Source organism: Typopeltis vanoorti, chromosome 11, assembly GCF_054136105.1.
Source record: "Typopeltis vanoorti isolate ZY-2024b chromosome 11, IOZ_Tvanoo_1.0, whole genome shotgun sequence".
NCBI classification, from domain to species: Eukaryota; Metazoa; Arthropoda; class Arachnida; order Uropygi; family Thelyphonidae; genus Typopeltis; species Typopeltis vanoorti.
This window is the reverse complement of record NC_143559.1, coordinates 129322783-129338719: the sequence shown is the minus strand read 5'-3', so window position 1 is coordinate 129338719 and position 15937 is coordinate 129322783. Positions and strand designations below refer to the sequence as shown.

Sequence of the window (15937 nt, the reverse complement as noted above, 5' to 3'; positions counted from 1 at the left end):
TGGAGAAAAGAGCAATGCTAATAATAATGGCAAATACTTGTTGGATTTCTGCTCAGACATGGACTAGTTATTACTAACACCATGTTCCAACATAAAAATGTGCACAAATTCACATGGAGAGAGGCAAGGAATAAGAAAAGTCTCATTGACTATGTTATTGTTGATAGTGATGTTTTCTCCCTGGTGCAGGACACCAGTGTACAGAGGATTTGAAATTGGAATCGATCACTATTTAGTCTTGAGCAGGATGAAATTGAATTTCATATTGAAAAGAATAACATGTAAGAAAGTTTTAAAGCAAATAAAAGTTGAGTAGCTCTCAGATTATCAGATTTAGATAAGTTCATTAGTTTTGTTCTGAGTTCGCCAAGTGGGGGTCTCTGCCTAATGTAGTGTAGGTATTGGAATCTGAACGGAGGCTTTTCATTTTGTTGTTATAATCTTCTGAGTTCAAAATCACTGTTGCATTGCCTTTGTTTGTCTTCTTTTATTATGACTATGTTTTTATCTGATTTGAGTTTATTAAGGGCTGCGAATTCTGTTTTTTGGTGGTAATTTTTAATTTAATAGTAGTGCTGTACTTTAAATGCGGATCAGGTCTGCTACATCTCCTGATACATTTCTTATACCTTTTTCAATTTGAGCTACGATATCGATTTTCGGGATTTGTCGAAGCATTACAGCATAATTAAACCCTTTCATAAGAAGATTAGTTTCATCTTTCGTTAGAACTCTTGAGGAAAGGTTAATTACTACTTTGGATTGATCTAAATGTTTCCTTTGGTTTTCTTTTCCTTTTAAAAGAGAATATAATTTTTTAATTAGGCTGCGTTTTTTATTTTCGGCCATAATTGTAGCTTTATTGTATGTGATAGTGTCTATGTTATTCCAAAGCTTGGACAGCAGTAATGTGGTTAGTTCATTATGTATATTACATTAATCCTGGTTAATCTTGGACAATTCTGCTCTAGTGCTGCAATTCTTTCTCTCATCATCATCATCATCAAATTCCTGTCATGTACCCTCAAGGGGGGTATACAGGATATGATAGTACTACATGAAAAATTTACATCATTGCTAACTTCCTATCTACAGTTTTCCTCCAAATCAGTCTGTTACTTGTCAAGGCGCCAACATTATCAGATCTGATATTTCTATTGTCTAAGGGACTTTGTACCATATCAATCCACCTGTATCTTGGTCTTCTCTGGGTCGTTTTCCTGCCAACCTTGCAGAGAACACTTGTTTTGCTAATCTTTCCTTGCCCATTCTGTTTAAGTGACCATTCCACCTGAAATTAGCTCTGCTAATGCATTCCTGGATGCTGACAATGTCAAGTTCTTTCCTAATATCCTCGTTTTTAATATGATATTGCCATTAATGCCATCTGTTCACTCCTCTAATCTTTCTCAGGACTATTATATCTAGTCTTTGGTCAAGTGTTTTACTTCTGACCCAGCTCTCAGATCCATAAGTTAAAACTGGTTTGAACACTGTCTTGTATACAGCTAATTTAGTGTTCCGACTAATTTCTCTCTTATTCCATATGAATTTATTCAATTGACTTCCTATCATACCAGCATTGTTGATTCTGTTGTCTATTTCCATATTTAATTTATCAACTTCACTAAAAATCGTGCCTAAGTAGCTGAAATGTTTTGTTTGTTTTACAGGTACTCCGTTCACAACGCAGTTGACATTTTTAATGATTCTACCTATTTTCATTGTCTTTGTCTTTCATTCCATATCTATTACAACAGTTATTCAATTTAGTCTGGAAATCTTGTAGTGGATTTATTCAGAAGTATAACATTGTCCGCATAAAGCAAAGAGCTGACATTAAAATCTCCAATTTTGATATCATGTTTAATACCACTTTCCTTCATAATGTAATCCATATAGATAATGAATAACAGAGGGGATAATGTACATTATTGTCTCACACCAGATTTAACATTAAACCATTTTCTTGTACTTCCTTCAATTCTAACTGCTGACTTACAGCTCAAATAAAGACTAAGTATTGCTTTGTATAATGCCCCATTGATACCATATAACTGTTGCGTATTGAATAGCTTCTCTCTTGGCATCTTGTCATATTCATTTTCATGTAACCTTTATCATCTCTTACTCCTTTTACAGCACTCTTTTCTCTATTTCTAAACTTCATCAATAACCTCCAGAATATTTTGCCACCTTCTTGATATTTATTTTCTATTTTCTTGCCAAAGTCCTCCCATGACTTTTGTTTAGCTAGTTTTACACAATGTTTAGCTTTCTTGCATTTGTCTCTGTATTCTCTAAAAGCAAAAGCTTACTTATTTGCCAGGAACTTTTGAAATGCTTTCTTCTTTTCTTTCACTGTTTCTTTAACTTCATGTGTACATCATGGAGTTCTGATTTTTCTATCCTTGTAGATAACCTCACCACATGCCTCTCTGGCTGAATCAATCAGGGTTTTCTTCAATGCTTGCCACTGAATCTCCAAGGTTTGGTTCCTGTTCTCAAACTCTTTGATTTTTTCTTCAATAATCTTTGTGTATTTTAGTCTACAGTTCTTATCTGAGAGCTGCTCAACTTTTATTTGCTTTAAAACTTACTTAAATGTTATTGTTTTCAATATGAAATTCAATTTTATCTTGCTCAAGACTAAATAGTAACACTTCCAGTTTCAAATCCTCTGTACGCTCTGTACGGCCTGCACCATGGAGAAAACATCACTCTCAACAATAACCTAGTCAGTGAGACTTTTCTTATTCCTTGCCTCTTCTCTCCATGTGAATTTGTGCACATTTTTATGTTGGAACATGGTGTTAGTAATAACCAGTCCATGTCCCGAGCAGAAATCCAACAGATATTTGTCATTATTATTAGCTTTGCTCTTTTCTCCAAATTTTCCCAAAATATTTTTGTATGTCTGACAATCATTTCCTACTCTGCTATTTATATCCCCAACAAGGACCAACTTTTCCTTTTTCATTGTATCAGTTACTTTCTCTAAAGCCTCAAAAAATTCCTCCACTTCTATCTTAGTAGAACCTTCTGTGGGACCATAGGTACAAATAAGTCTCATTGTCCCCATTCATGTTCCCTATTCTGATATTTGCCCACATGACTCTACTTGAGACTGCCTGCCATTCAAGAAGTTAGACTTGCTTACTTTTTCTTGAAGGCAAACCAAAAATTTCCTATTTATTCAATGTATGCTATTACAAACATAAGTGACTTGATAGACCTTAAACTTTTCAGTTCAAATTTAAACAGTATCATCTTTGCTGCTCTTTCAGGTTTTTGATAACTATTTCTACCTCGAGTGTTGAGATGTACTCAAGTACATCCCAGATTAGATTAGGTTGCTCACAGCTATGAATTCTAATACCTTTATTTTTAATATGATTATTTCATTGATGTCATCTATTCACTCCTCTAATTTTTCTCCAAACTCTCATGTCTGTGATTTCTCATCTGTTTTATTTCTACCCCAACTCTCAGATTCATAAGTTAAAATTGATTTGAACACTGTCGTATACTCATCATCATCATCATCATCATCAAATTCCTGCCATGTACCCTCAAGGGGTGTACAGGATATTACAGTACTACATGAAAAAATTACATCATTACTAACTTCCTATCTACAATTTTCCTCCAAATCAGTCTGTTACTTGTCAAGACTCCAACGTCGTATACTGCTGGTTAATATTTTGGCTAATTTTTTACTTATTCTGTCTGCATTTATTCAACTTCCTGCCACACCATGACAGCTTTGTTTATTCTGTTATCCATTTCCAAATTTAATTTACCATCTGCACTTAAAAATTGTATACGTGAATGTCTGCAGTATTCCACTTGTTCTGTTTTGTTCTCTATTGAGAATGTAGCTGACTAGTTTTGTGACTTTTTTTATAATTTTCATCTTTTTATTGCTGATTTTCTTACCTAAACTAGTTACAGCAGTGATTCAACTCAGTTAAAGAGCACTGAAGTTGTACTTCTTTAGTTCTTTAAATAAATCCAGTACACCCAGTTGTACTGGATTTATTTAAAGCAAGCAGCTGGGTTGGATGTTTCCACTTTGAATGTCAGGTTTAATGATACCTATTTTCATAATATGATCTGTATGGATGAATGACAGTGTAGCATATATCATTGTCTTTTCATACCATATTTCAACATGAGTTGGAACATGATGTGTGTAATGGCTAGTCCCTGTCCTGAAAAGAAATTCAGCAGGTACTTACCATTATTTATTTTCTTTGCCTTTTTCTTCAAATTTTCCCAAAACATTTCTGTATGTCTGATATTTGCTTCCTGCTCTTCTGTTTAGATCTCCAACGAGAATCAGCTATACCTTTTTCTTTGTCAGCTGTCCTCTTCAGCAGCTCAAAAAGTTATTTTATTTCTTCTCATTAGAACTTTCTATTGTTCCAAATAAGTGCATATAAATCTTTGTGAAATTTCCCATTTTGAAATTTGTTTACATCGCTCTACTTGAAATTACTTACCATTCAATAAATTTATTTTCATGTTTAGTGTTGACTGTTAAAGCTACTCCTTCCTTTCTCTGATTACTTTTGCCAGTATACAAGGCTTAGTTTATATAACAGTATCTCACCTGTTTTGGTCGTTTTAGTTTTAGCAACACCAATAATGTATGCATCACACTCCTATAATACCTTAGTTTCACTTCTTGTACATTGATGCTTTTCACATTGATGGTAGCCCTGTTTAGTTTTGCAGATAGTGGGTTTTTTCAATTGACATTTCACTGTTCACCCTGGTTGATGAAAACTTCAGGTGTATTGGTTAACAGACATTACCCCGGCCACCACGTCATCATTACTTCATGATGGTACATCATTTTAAATCAACACAAAATGTATAATTTGGTAATCCAAGTCTCACATTATTCAAACAAATACCTAATAATTGTTCTCACCATGAGAAGTGAGGATTGAACATTGAATCAGAAGCTCTAGTGTTCTCCGCAGTCCTTACAAGCTATGCAAAAGGCTCAAGTTATCTAGCTTTTACCTTTCATCTACCTCTATTCTCATATCAATCCCTATCACAGTCAGGGATTGCATTATCTCCACCTGGATGATATACACTTGCAAAGTTATCGCACAGTAATTCAACCATTTCTTCTGGTTATGTTACTTCCTTGCCATCAGTATTCATTAAAGTTCTCCTTCCATATCATTCTTTCACAACTAGCAGAACTCTTTGGGATTTCTTTAGTTAATTTTCTCTCCATATGATTTTGTCTTCCTTACCACTCTCCTTATATACTTTCCATAACATTTTCTTCTTTTGCAATTTCTATTTAATGATACTATGCATCTGTTTAATGCCCACCTGATTTATCCTTCTAACCCTATATTTCCTTAAATATTCTTTGATCATTTCTCATATATTACAAGCATCCTTCCCATACAATTTCTTAAAATGACACAGCTTCAAATTGCCTCTTGAGTTTGTCATAATTATCAGCTTTACAGTTCCTTTTATACCCCTTCTTAATTGAAAATTTCATCTGCTTATCCACCTCCTAGGTGAAGAGAGCATGTTCACTCCCTCCAGTCAGAGTCAAAGTGGGTTATTTTGGTTATATAGAAATTCTCTGCTCACCAGATCTCACACTGCCAGAACTTTGTTTCTTCCATGAAATCCTGTTGCAGATAATTTATTGTTATTATTAACAATAATAACAATAAATTATTGTTATTATTAACCAATAAACAATTATTTGAAGCATCATGTCAAGGAGTCAAAAGGCTCATTGCAGGAGATCCACTCATGCAAACGGATCATTTAGTTTCTGCATTCACTACACTCAGGCAATGCATTCCACTTAACAACCACTCTCAGGTAATGCATTTCAGTTAGCAGTCACTCTCCATACTCCCTTAATCATACCTTCCTTATAGAGCTTCCAGGGGTGGCATCTTGTTCTACTCTTCAATCTGGTAACAACTCTTCACCCACATGTGCATCTCAATCATATCCCCACTTTTTCTATTCACAAAGCTTTGCAAATTGCATTCCCTCAATCTGTCTTTATATCCTGCATTCCATACACCTGAAACCAGCTAAGTGACTCTTATTTGGACCCCCTCTCAAAAATATTCTCATCCCCTTGAAAACCAGGACACCAGATCTTTGCACAGTAGTCTGTCCATATGTGATCTGATCAAAGCCTTATACAAGGGAACTGTAACCTGTTTTTACTTCTGCATTTAAAGGTCTTCCTCCTCATTGCCAAATCTGTCATGATGTCCTCACAATTTAGCACTGTGCCTTGCTAAACTTCAAATCTCTGTCCACCCTCTTTCCCAGATCTCTCATCTCTTCCACCTCCTTCAAAATCTCTCCATTATGTACTCTACATTCCACTCTTGCCTACCATATTTGAAGACTTTACATTTTGCAACATTAAATTGATTATTCCACTCTCTTGCCCACTCACACAGTCTGTTGAGATCCTCCTTATTAGGCCAGGGCACAATATCTGTTCTGCTTCTCATAGTTCTTCCCAACTTTGCATCATCTGTAAACAGTTGCATATCTCCAGTTAAACTCATCCCAATATTATTGACACCCAAATTAAACAATAGTACAATAATGGCCTCAATACAAATTCCTGTAGCACTCACTAGTGACCTTTTCCATACACAACCCCACCAACACCTATGTGACAGCCAGTCAGCTATCCACCTCAGCAGTCTCTTATTTAATCCCATCTGTTTCGCTTTAGTTACTAGCTCATGTTGCAATCTACCAAATGCCCTTGAAAAATCCAAGTGTACAACTGTATGTACACCTCCTTACCCTTATCCAGTGAATTTATTACCTTGTAATATGTAAGCAGATTGCTAAAACATAATCTCCCTTAATAAACCAGTGTCAGCCATTACAGAGAATACCTATTATTAACCCATTTCTAAATCATAGTCCCCCACTAATCTATCTAACCACAAACCAAGACACACAGTTTGGCCTATACTTTTGTTTTGTAGCCTCAGCCTTATTCCCCTCCCCCCTCCTCCTCTGTGAAGTGGAACAATTTTACCCTCTTTTTACTCCTATTGGACTTACCCTGTTGTAAGACTCATGTTGAACAGATGCGCAAGGGTGCTGTTAATTCCCATTCCTTCCAAACACAGTGATATACTGGCAAGTTCTGCTGTCTTATTTACCTCAGGTATACTTAATTCCTTGTGTCTCATGCTCTCTCATTACTATTTGCTTCTCCACTACACCCTCTACATTCAAGTTTCTCATACCACATTCATGAAAACAAGACATCCTGATAAACTGCTTGCTGAATACCTCAGCTGTATCCTCTGCAGCACTAGTTACCAATCTACCATTGTCATTTGCTAACATCATCCTCCCATAGTCATTCTTTCTTCTAATTGTCACATATTGAAAGAACTCACTAGGAGTTTTCTTGATTGGACTGCTAATTTCTGCTCATATTGCACTTCTTGTTATCTACCAACTGAGTAACCTTTTTGGCCTGCTTTTTGTACTCTTCATGCAACTGATTATTACCAATATTCATCGTTTTGTCTCTATGGTGCATTTTTCCAGATTTCATGCTTAATCTCTTCATTCACTCATTCATTTCACTCCTATCTTATTTAGCCTTTTCACCTTTGGAATACACAGCATTGCTGCTGTATCTTATCACATATCTCTTGATCGGTGCCTAAGCAACATCTGGCTCCTTTCTATCCAACTCTTCTATCCATGCTTGAGCTCCCAATTTTTTTCTTAAGTTTTTTATAATTACTGGCATTAAGCCCTTGCTTACAAAAGTTCTCATATGACTTGCTGCAACCCAGGTAATCATCACCTCATTGTCACTATCACTAACTTGGGGCAAATTAAACACTCCATTCACAGTCTCATTCTTTGATGTGATCAGATCTAAGACGCTCAGTCCCTTGTGCCTTCTATTATATATTGCCTAAGCTAGTTCTCTTAAGAATTCAAGAAATTCATTCTCTTTATTGCTTGATGTTATCTCTTCATTTTAGTCAATATTATCCTAATTAAGATTGCTCTCCATAATGACTGCCCTTCTCTTGCTCACCAAAACAGTTTATCTATACATTTCTTTATCTTCACCCTTCCACATTCCCTGGCCTATAGTAACACCCAAATGAATATCTCATCCTATCATCCTCAACCTCACATCACTTCAAAACCACTGCCACTATTTTCCCATTGAATCTCAACCTTGTGCGAACATAATTCACCTGTTATCATCAGAAACATCCCCCCCTTTTCTTGTCTTCCCTATCTTCGTGAAAAACATCGTACCTTCTTGTTTCAGTCAAGAATATCATTTTCATTCAACCATGTTTCACTTATTTCAATTATTTTCTGACAAATTCAATCAATGCAATGCTATTGTCTCCCTTATTTCTGATACTCCTAGTATTTATAAATAAACATAGTACTTTTTAGAACTGTTTCTTCCAGTATAAAACCATGAACAAAGATGTCAAATAGAAACTATTTTTATTTCGCCTAGTTTCATGAAATACTTTGTTTCACTTCATCAGGAAATAACGTGAATAAACTAAAAACTAGAAAGCAAGCAATAGCAGTTAATATTTCTAGTGAAAAATATTTGAAAACATTTAAACAATGAAAAGAATGCAGTTGCTGTTGTGCTGGCTGCTGATTTGTGGGTTGTTGTAACATACTTCTGGTAGATACAAGTGTATTGTGATGGATTAAGGGAGACCAGACTTGATGTAAAATCATCTCTTGGTTTTTGTTATGCTCTAGTGGATGCTTCATCATTTCAGCTGATTCTTTGAGCACTCTTGAGTAAAAATGGTCATCAACATGCAGCATTTCAGTTTGTTGCCATTCTACTTGGTGTTTTGTTTCCATTGTGTGTGAGCTGACAGTCCTGATTTGTGTTTTTTTCATTCTCAACCTCCCTGAAGTGTTCAGATTGGCATATCTCACCTGATCTGCCAGTCTGTCTTATGTAGTGTATACCACAATTGCAACTGATCTTGTAGACACTTGGTTTTTTAAGTGGCAGATGTGGAGGTTTATGAGGCTTCAGATGTTCAGATATTGTTGAGTGGGTAAAGGTGACTTTTAAGTTTTCTTGGCAAAGCATCTTGCTGTTTTATATGTGGTTGATTGTATATATATATATATATATATATATATATGGAAGAATCACTGCTCCATTGTGTTCTTGGATGTTTTTGTTCTTCTAATTAATTTGGGGATTGAAATAGAATTTTTTTTTACTAATGTTCTGTTGTAGACATATTTTTTGGAAGAACAGAATTAAGATACTGTAGTTCTTGGTTTCTTTTATCTCTCTTGGTGGAATTTCAGTAATCTCTATCACTAGTTGGATACATTAGTTGAAATATCAGAACAAAACATACTCAATTTCTCGGTCTATAGGAAGCCAACTACATGCTCTGTCTCCACAGAAACCTATGAATAATAAAAAAAAAAAGAAGCATAGTAATTTCTTGGTCTATAACTATAACCACTTCTATAACCATCCCTCATCTGTGACTACTCCACACCTACTGTCCACTCAACTTCATAACCTATTACTCTAATATTCCCCAGATTCAGCTACTCCCTGTGCATCCCAGACATCCCATTCCAGTACTGATCATCCCTATACATGAAGAATCCATTCTCCTTACACTGTATCTTCCATAGTATCCCTGTTTCCTCTTCCAGCTTGCATTCCTATTCTCATCTCTCACACTACTCAACTCTCTGTTCACAAACACTTTGATCTCAACTGATCAACTTTCATGCTTATACACATAATTTCTAACTTCTATCATTATTATTACATTACTATTAGACTCTAATGTCTAATAGTGTTTTTATTAGACATAGATGTTCATTTCTGTGTAGGTTCAATTAGCATAACAGTTTCACAGCTTTCTTGATAACCTTTATCATGTCCTTGTCTTTCATATCTATTTTTATTAGATTAAATATAATGATGTGAAATATTTTAACAGCTGTTTGTTTTGTAATCTGAAAATAAAATTCCGTTTTAATTGTTTTATTTATTTATATTTTTAATCAGGCAGGTCATCCTGTTACTTCTACAGATATCCTATTTTCTCTACCCCAGCCACCGGTTCCAGTTTTTCATTATTTGAACCATTCTACTTCAGAAAATTTTGGACAGAGTGTTGCACCTCCCAGTTCAGTCAACATGCCTGAAGCCACTATTCCATCAGATCAAACTGACAAAGCCCTTTTACTGAACTGTGGTCCAGTAAAAGCATCTGCATTAATTTCTTCTGGTGATGCAGTATGGTCATTTGCAGGTGCTGCATCATCCATTCTTGCACCATCTTCTGATATTTTCAGAGCATCTGAAGCTAAAACTTCAATTCCAGTTTCTCATCAATCATGTGAAACGGTATTACCTTCAAGCATAGGTGACAGTGTACCTTCTGAATCAGGTTGGACAGCTTTTCAGTCTCCTGTTCAAGAACTAGGTGAGATTCAAGTCTTATATAATACAATATATTGAAATTGAAAATTTTAAATATTTGGTTTTAATGGTTAATAAATTGTTCTTCAGATGTGTGTAAAATGAGATGTGTTATCTTTATGCACTCTGTATTATTATTATTATTATTATTATTATTATTATTATTATTATTATGGGAGGTTCACTCAATTCATAACATACTTATTATACTGAACCTTAAAATCCTTAATATTCCTTCCATTAACAACATAATTTATGTGTTCCATTCACTGACAATTCAACACCTTGCTCTTATTAATAAAAAATAAAAATAAAAAAAAATTCCACAACATCCCTTGCTTTCTCAGGTCTTATATTCGATTCTAGTTACTGACTAGAAGTTTTTCTTAACCATTCTTTGACCAGTTCCCGAGTTAGTTGATCTCTGGCACAGGAAAGGTGGGGTTCTCCCTACTGGAAACGCAAGTTTTTAATCCTGCAACTCATATAAAATTGGCTGTCCATCATGTTACTAAAGATAATAATATATAGGGACCAGGGTGCTTAAAGGTCAAAGCTGTATAACTGAGAGGAGACCTCCACATAGCCTTTAAAGCAATGCAGAGACCTGACCAGGGCTTCTTACCCAATGTCCAATCCTCACCTTCTCGTGGTGCACCCTGTTGGGTATCTACTTGGATACTGAACGAACGAGGATGGGCTGGCAATTTGGGATTTAGCCGACCAAATTGTATTGTTATTGGTTAAACCAAAATAAAAAATGATGGTACGACATGACAAAATTTCATGCCGGCTGGGGCGCCGCCCAGTTAAACAAGGCCCCCGTTGTTTTCGCCAGGGAACCAGGGCGGATAGCGAAAAGTCAGCTACTGGAACAAATCTGAAAACAAACCCCAACTCAACATCACCAGAGTTAAAGATCGGTACTATCAATGTAAGAAGCCTGAATGGCAAAGAAATGGAGCTAGCTGAGGAATTAGATAAGTACCAGATCAACATAATAGGGGTGACTAAAACAAAAAAGACAAAAACTGGTGAGGTTGCTCTGAGCAATAAATACAAAATGTTATATTCAGGCAATGACAATCAAGGAAAAGGAGTAGCCACAGTATTCAACACAAAATACGAGGCTAATCTTCTTGAATGGCAGGCAGTCTCAAGTAGAGTCATGTGGGCAAATATCAGAATGGGGAACATGAATAGGGACAATGAGACTTATTTGTACCTATGGTCCCACAGAAGGTTCTACTAAGGTAGAAGTGGAGGAATTTTTTGAGGCTTTAGAAAAAGCAACTGACACAATGAAAAAGGAAAAGTTGGTCCTTGTTGGAGATCTAAATAGCAGAGTAGGAAATGATTGTGAGACATACAAAAATATTTTGGGAAAATTTGGAGAAAAGAGCAAAGCTAATAATAATGGCAAATATCTGTTGGATTTCTGCTCAGGACATGGACTAGTTATTACTAACACCATGTTCCAACATAAAAATGTGCACAAATTCACATGGAGAGAAGAGGCAAGGAATAAGAAAAGTCTCATTGACTGTGTTATTGTTGATAGTAATGTTTTCTCCCTGGTGCAGGACACCAGAGTGTACAGAGGATTTGAAATTGGAAGTGAACACTATTTTAGTCTTGAGCAAGATAAAATTGAATTTCATATTGAAAAGAATAACACGTAAGAAAGTTTTAAAGCGAATAAAAGTTGACAGCTCTCAGATGTGAACTGAAGACTAAAATACACAAAGATTATTGAAGAAAAAATGAAAGAGTTTGAGAACAGGAATCAAACCTTGGAGATTCGATGGCAAACTCTGAAGAAAACATTGATTGATTCTGCCAGAGAGGCATGTGGTGAGGTTGTCTGCAAGGATAAAAAAATCAGAACTCCCTGGTGGACACAGGAAGTTAAAGAGGCAGTGAAGGAAAAGAAGAAAGCATATCAAAAGTTCCTGTCAAATAAGTCAGCTTGTGCTCTTAAAGAATACAGAGACAAATGCAAGAATGCTAAACATTGTGTAAAACTAGCTAAACAAAAGTCATGGGAGGACTTTGGCAAGAAAATAGAAAATAAATATCAAGGAGGTGGCAAAATATTCTGGAGGTTGTTGAAGAAGCTTAGGAATGGAGAAAAGAGTGCTGTAAAAGAAGTTAGAGATGATAAAGGTGACATGAAAATGGGAGAAAAAGATATCCTTGAAGTATGGAGTAATTACTTTGAAAAACTGCTAAATGAAACAAGCAGTGATGACAGCTCAGTGGTAAAAAACACTGACCAGGCATGCAGTCAGGAATACATATCCATACTTGAAGTAGAAAAAGCCATCAAAGGCTTGAAATGTGGAAAGGCAGCAGGAGTAGATGATATTCGACCAGAAATGCTGAAGTATGGTGGTATAAGAGTCTTATAGTGGCTGCACTGCATAGTTCAGAAGCCTGGACAGAGGGACGAATTCCCGATGATTGGAGTAGAGCTCTCATAGTACCCGTGTATAAAAAGGGAAATAAAACTGATTGTGTCAGTTACAGAGGTATTTCCCTACTGAGTGTTCCTGGCAAGATCTGTGCAAGTATACTTGAGAAACGGTTGAGAAGAATTGTGGAAGAAAAGCTTGGTGAAGAACAAGCTGCATTCAGGCCAAATAGAGGCTGTCAGGATCAGATCTTCACTTTACGACAAATAGTCGAGAAAGCATGGGAATATAACAGAGATCTGTATTTAAGTTTTGGCGATTTGGAAAAGGCTATAACAAGGTGCCAAGAGAGAAGTTGTTCAATATACTACAGTTATATGGTGTGAATGGGGCATTATATCAAGCAATACTCAGTCTTTATTTGAGTTGCAAGTCAGCAGTTAGAATTGAAGGAAGTACAGAAAGATGGTTTAATGTTAAATCTGGTGTGAGACAAGGATGTACATTATCCCCTCTGTTATTCATTATCTATATGGATTACATTATGAAGGAAAGTGGTATTAAACATGATATCAAAATTGGAGATGTTATGTTAGCTCTTTGCTTTATGCGGATGATGTTATACTTCTAAATAAATCCGCTACAAGTCTGCAAGATTCTCTGACTAAATTGAATAGGCTGATGTAATAGATATGGTATGAAGGTCAGCAATAAAAAGACAAAGACAATGAAAATATGCAGAATCATTGAAAATGTCAACTGTGTTGTGAATGGAGAACCTGTGGAACAAGTGCAACATTTCAGCTACTTAGGCACGATTTTTACTGAAGATGGTAAATTAAATATAGAAATAGACAACAGAATCAGCAAAGCTGGTATGGTAGGAAGTCAATTGAATAAACTCATATGGAATAAGAGAGAACAGTCGGAACACTAAATTAGCTGTATACAAGATAGTGTTCAGACCAGTTTTAACTTATGGATCTGAGAGCTGGGTCAGAAGTAAAACACTTGACCAAAGACTAGAGTCTGCAGATATGAGAATCCTGAGAAAGATTATAGGCATGAACAGATAGCATCAATTGCAATATCATATTAAAAACGAGGATATTAGGAAACAACTTGACATTGTCAACATCCTGGAATGTGTTAGCAGAGCTAATCTCAGGTGGTATGGTCACTTAAACAGAATGGGCAAAGAAAGATTAGCAGAACAAGTGTTCTCTGCCTGGTTGGCAGCAAAACGACCCATAGGAAGATGAAGAAATAGTGGATTGATATGGTACAAAGTGCCTTAGACAATAGAAATATAAGATCTGATAATGTTGGAGTCCTGACAAGTAACAGACTGATTTGGAAGAAAATTGTAGATAGGAAGTTAGTAATGATGTAATTTTTTCATGTAGTACTATCATATCCTGTACACCCCTTGAGGGTACATGGCAGGAATTTGATGATGATTTATAGGGACCACCAGATTACAGCAGTTGCCTACTGATTCCATTTAAAATCATTGATAGTCTTGGACCAGCTTCTCTGAGTGACATAGTGTGGAGATTAGTTACTACCTAGTTTTCAAATGTTAGTTGGGAATAAAAAGCATTAGCAGATTTATTTTGATCATTTGAATGTAATAATTCATATTGATTTTCACATGTTATTATGCATGCTTTTTTGTTGATTCAGGCTTCATATTATTTTTCATAACCTTGTCCTGTCAGTTTAAATCTTTAAAAAAAATTGACCCACAGCTTAGGATGCGACCTGAATTTTGTTTTGAGTTGAACACTGTGTCATCTCTAACGCTTCTAGTTTCTCTTTCATATCCTCTACAAATCTGTACTTTTTGCATTTTAAATACTTTATTCTGACCAAAATTATTAATTCTATCACATTAATCTCTTTTCTTAACGAATTGAATCGTCACACCAGAAGAGCAAGATTTTATCACACACTTATCAAATGCACATCACTAATAGAATTGCCATATTTGTTCATTAAAACTTAAAGTTGTTGGCTAGCCTTAGCTGTTGAGTGGGAGACCTAAGAATTAGTTTCTCAAATCCATTCATATTTATTTAGATTTGGTCATTTTGCTATAAATCTGCTGCAGATTTTAAAAAGAGATTCTAAAATTCTAAAAAAGGCTTTCAAGTTTGTATTTGTTTTGGTGGAGCATAGTAATTTTTTCCCATTTGATATTCAGTCAGCTATACCTGACTGACCATATTTATGGCAGTGGATTTATTCCTTGTGTTCAAGGTGGATGTTAGCAAATATCCCAGTTTGTCCATAATGTGATAATTTGCAAGAACAAGGAACCTTGTAAACACATGGAACAGAGAGGGATTATCCTTAAGAAAACAGATTAGAGCAGTCAGGTTAAGATGAGGTTATTTATTTATTTATTTAGCGTATGGCATAATAAAGACACATGACATCAGAATATATAAATACATATTATTTGTGCAGACAATAAAAATGAGACAAATAATGCACATATACAAATATTAGGTAAAAAAAAAAAAAAATCTAAAATTTTAAGTCTAGTTCAGATAGCCAATCAAGAGCTGAAGGATCTGCCTCAAAAAAGTCTCTCAGGTCACTAGATAGGCTCTTATTCTGCAGTCCTCCACAATGTGCCAGATGGTTTGGTTTATGGCCCCACAGTCGTTGGGGTGTAGGTGATCTTCCCCACTTGTATAAGCTGTCTGCGCAGATACCATGTCCTGTGCATATCCTATTTAGGCTTTTTCATAGATGACGTGGAAGCTCAATCCCTTTCGGATTTTGGTTGGGAAGGATATACTTGTTTAAGTCTGACAATTTTTCTTTCCAAGTTTCTAGTCATTTCAAATTAACATTGAAATTGCTATTTACTAGTTCTTCAGCCAGTATTAGTGGAGGCCATCAGGATTTAAGGCTATTCATATTTATATATGGGAGATCTTCATGTATTGGCAACAGGGGATTGCTGTTTATTTTTTTGTATTCTTTTATTAGA

At 35.5% G+C, this 15937-nt stretch overlaps 1 protein-coding gene across 1 annotated transcript in view; it reads left to right on the top strand.

Moving 5' to 3' along the window:
- Positions 1–15937, top strand: part of LOC150102040 (synergin gamma-like) — a 228772-nt gene that overhangs the window by 97428 nt on the left and 115407 nt on the right. The window contains exon 8 of the mRNA XM_090400155.1: positions 10103–10523. Within this exon, the coding sequence (XP_090256281.1) occupies positions 10103–10523 (421 nt within the window). The remainder of the gene's footprint in view (positions 1–10102; positions 10524–15937) is intronic.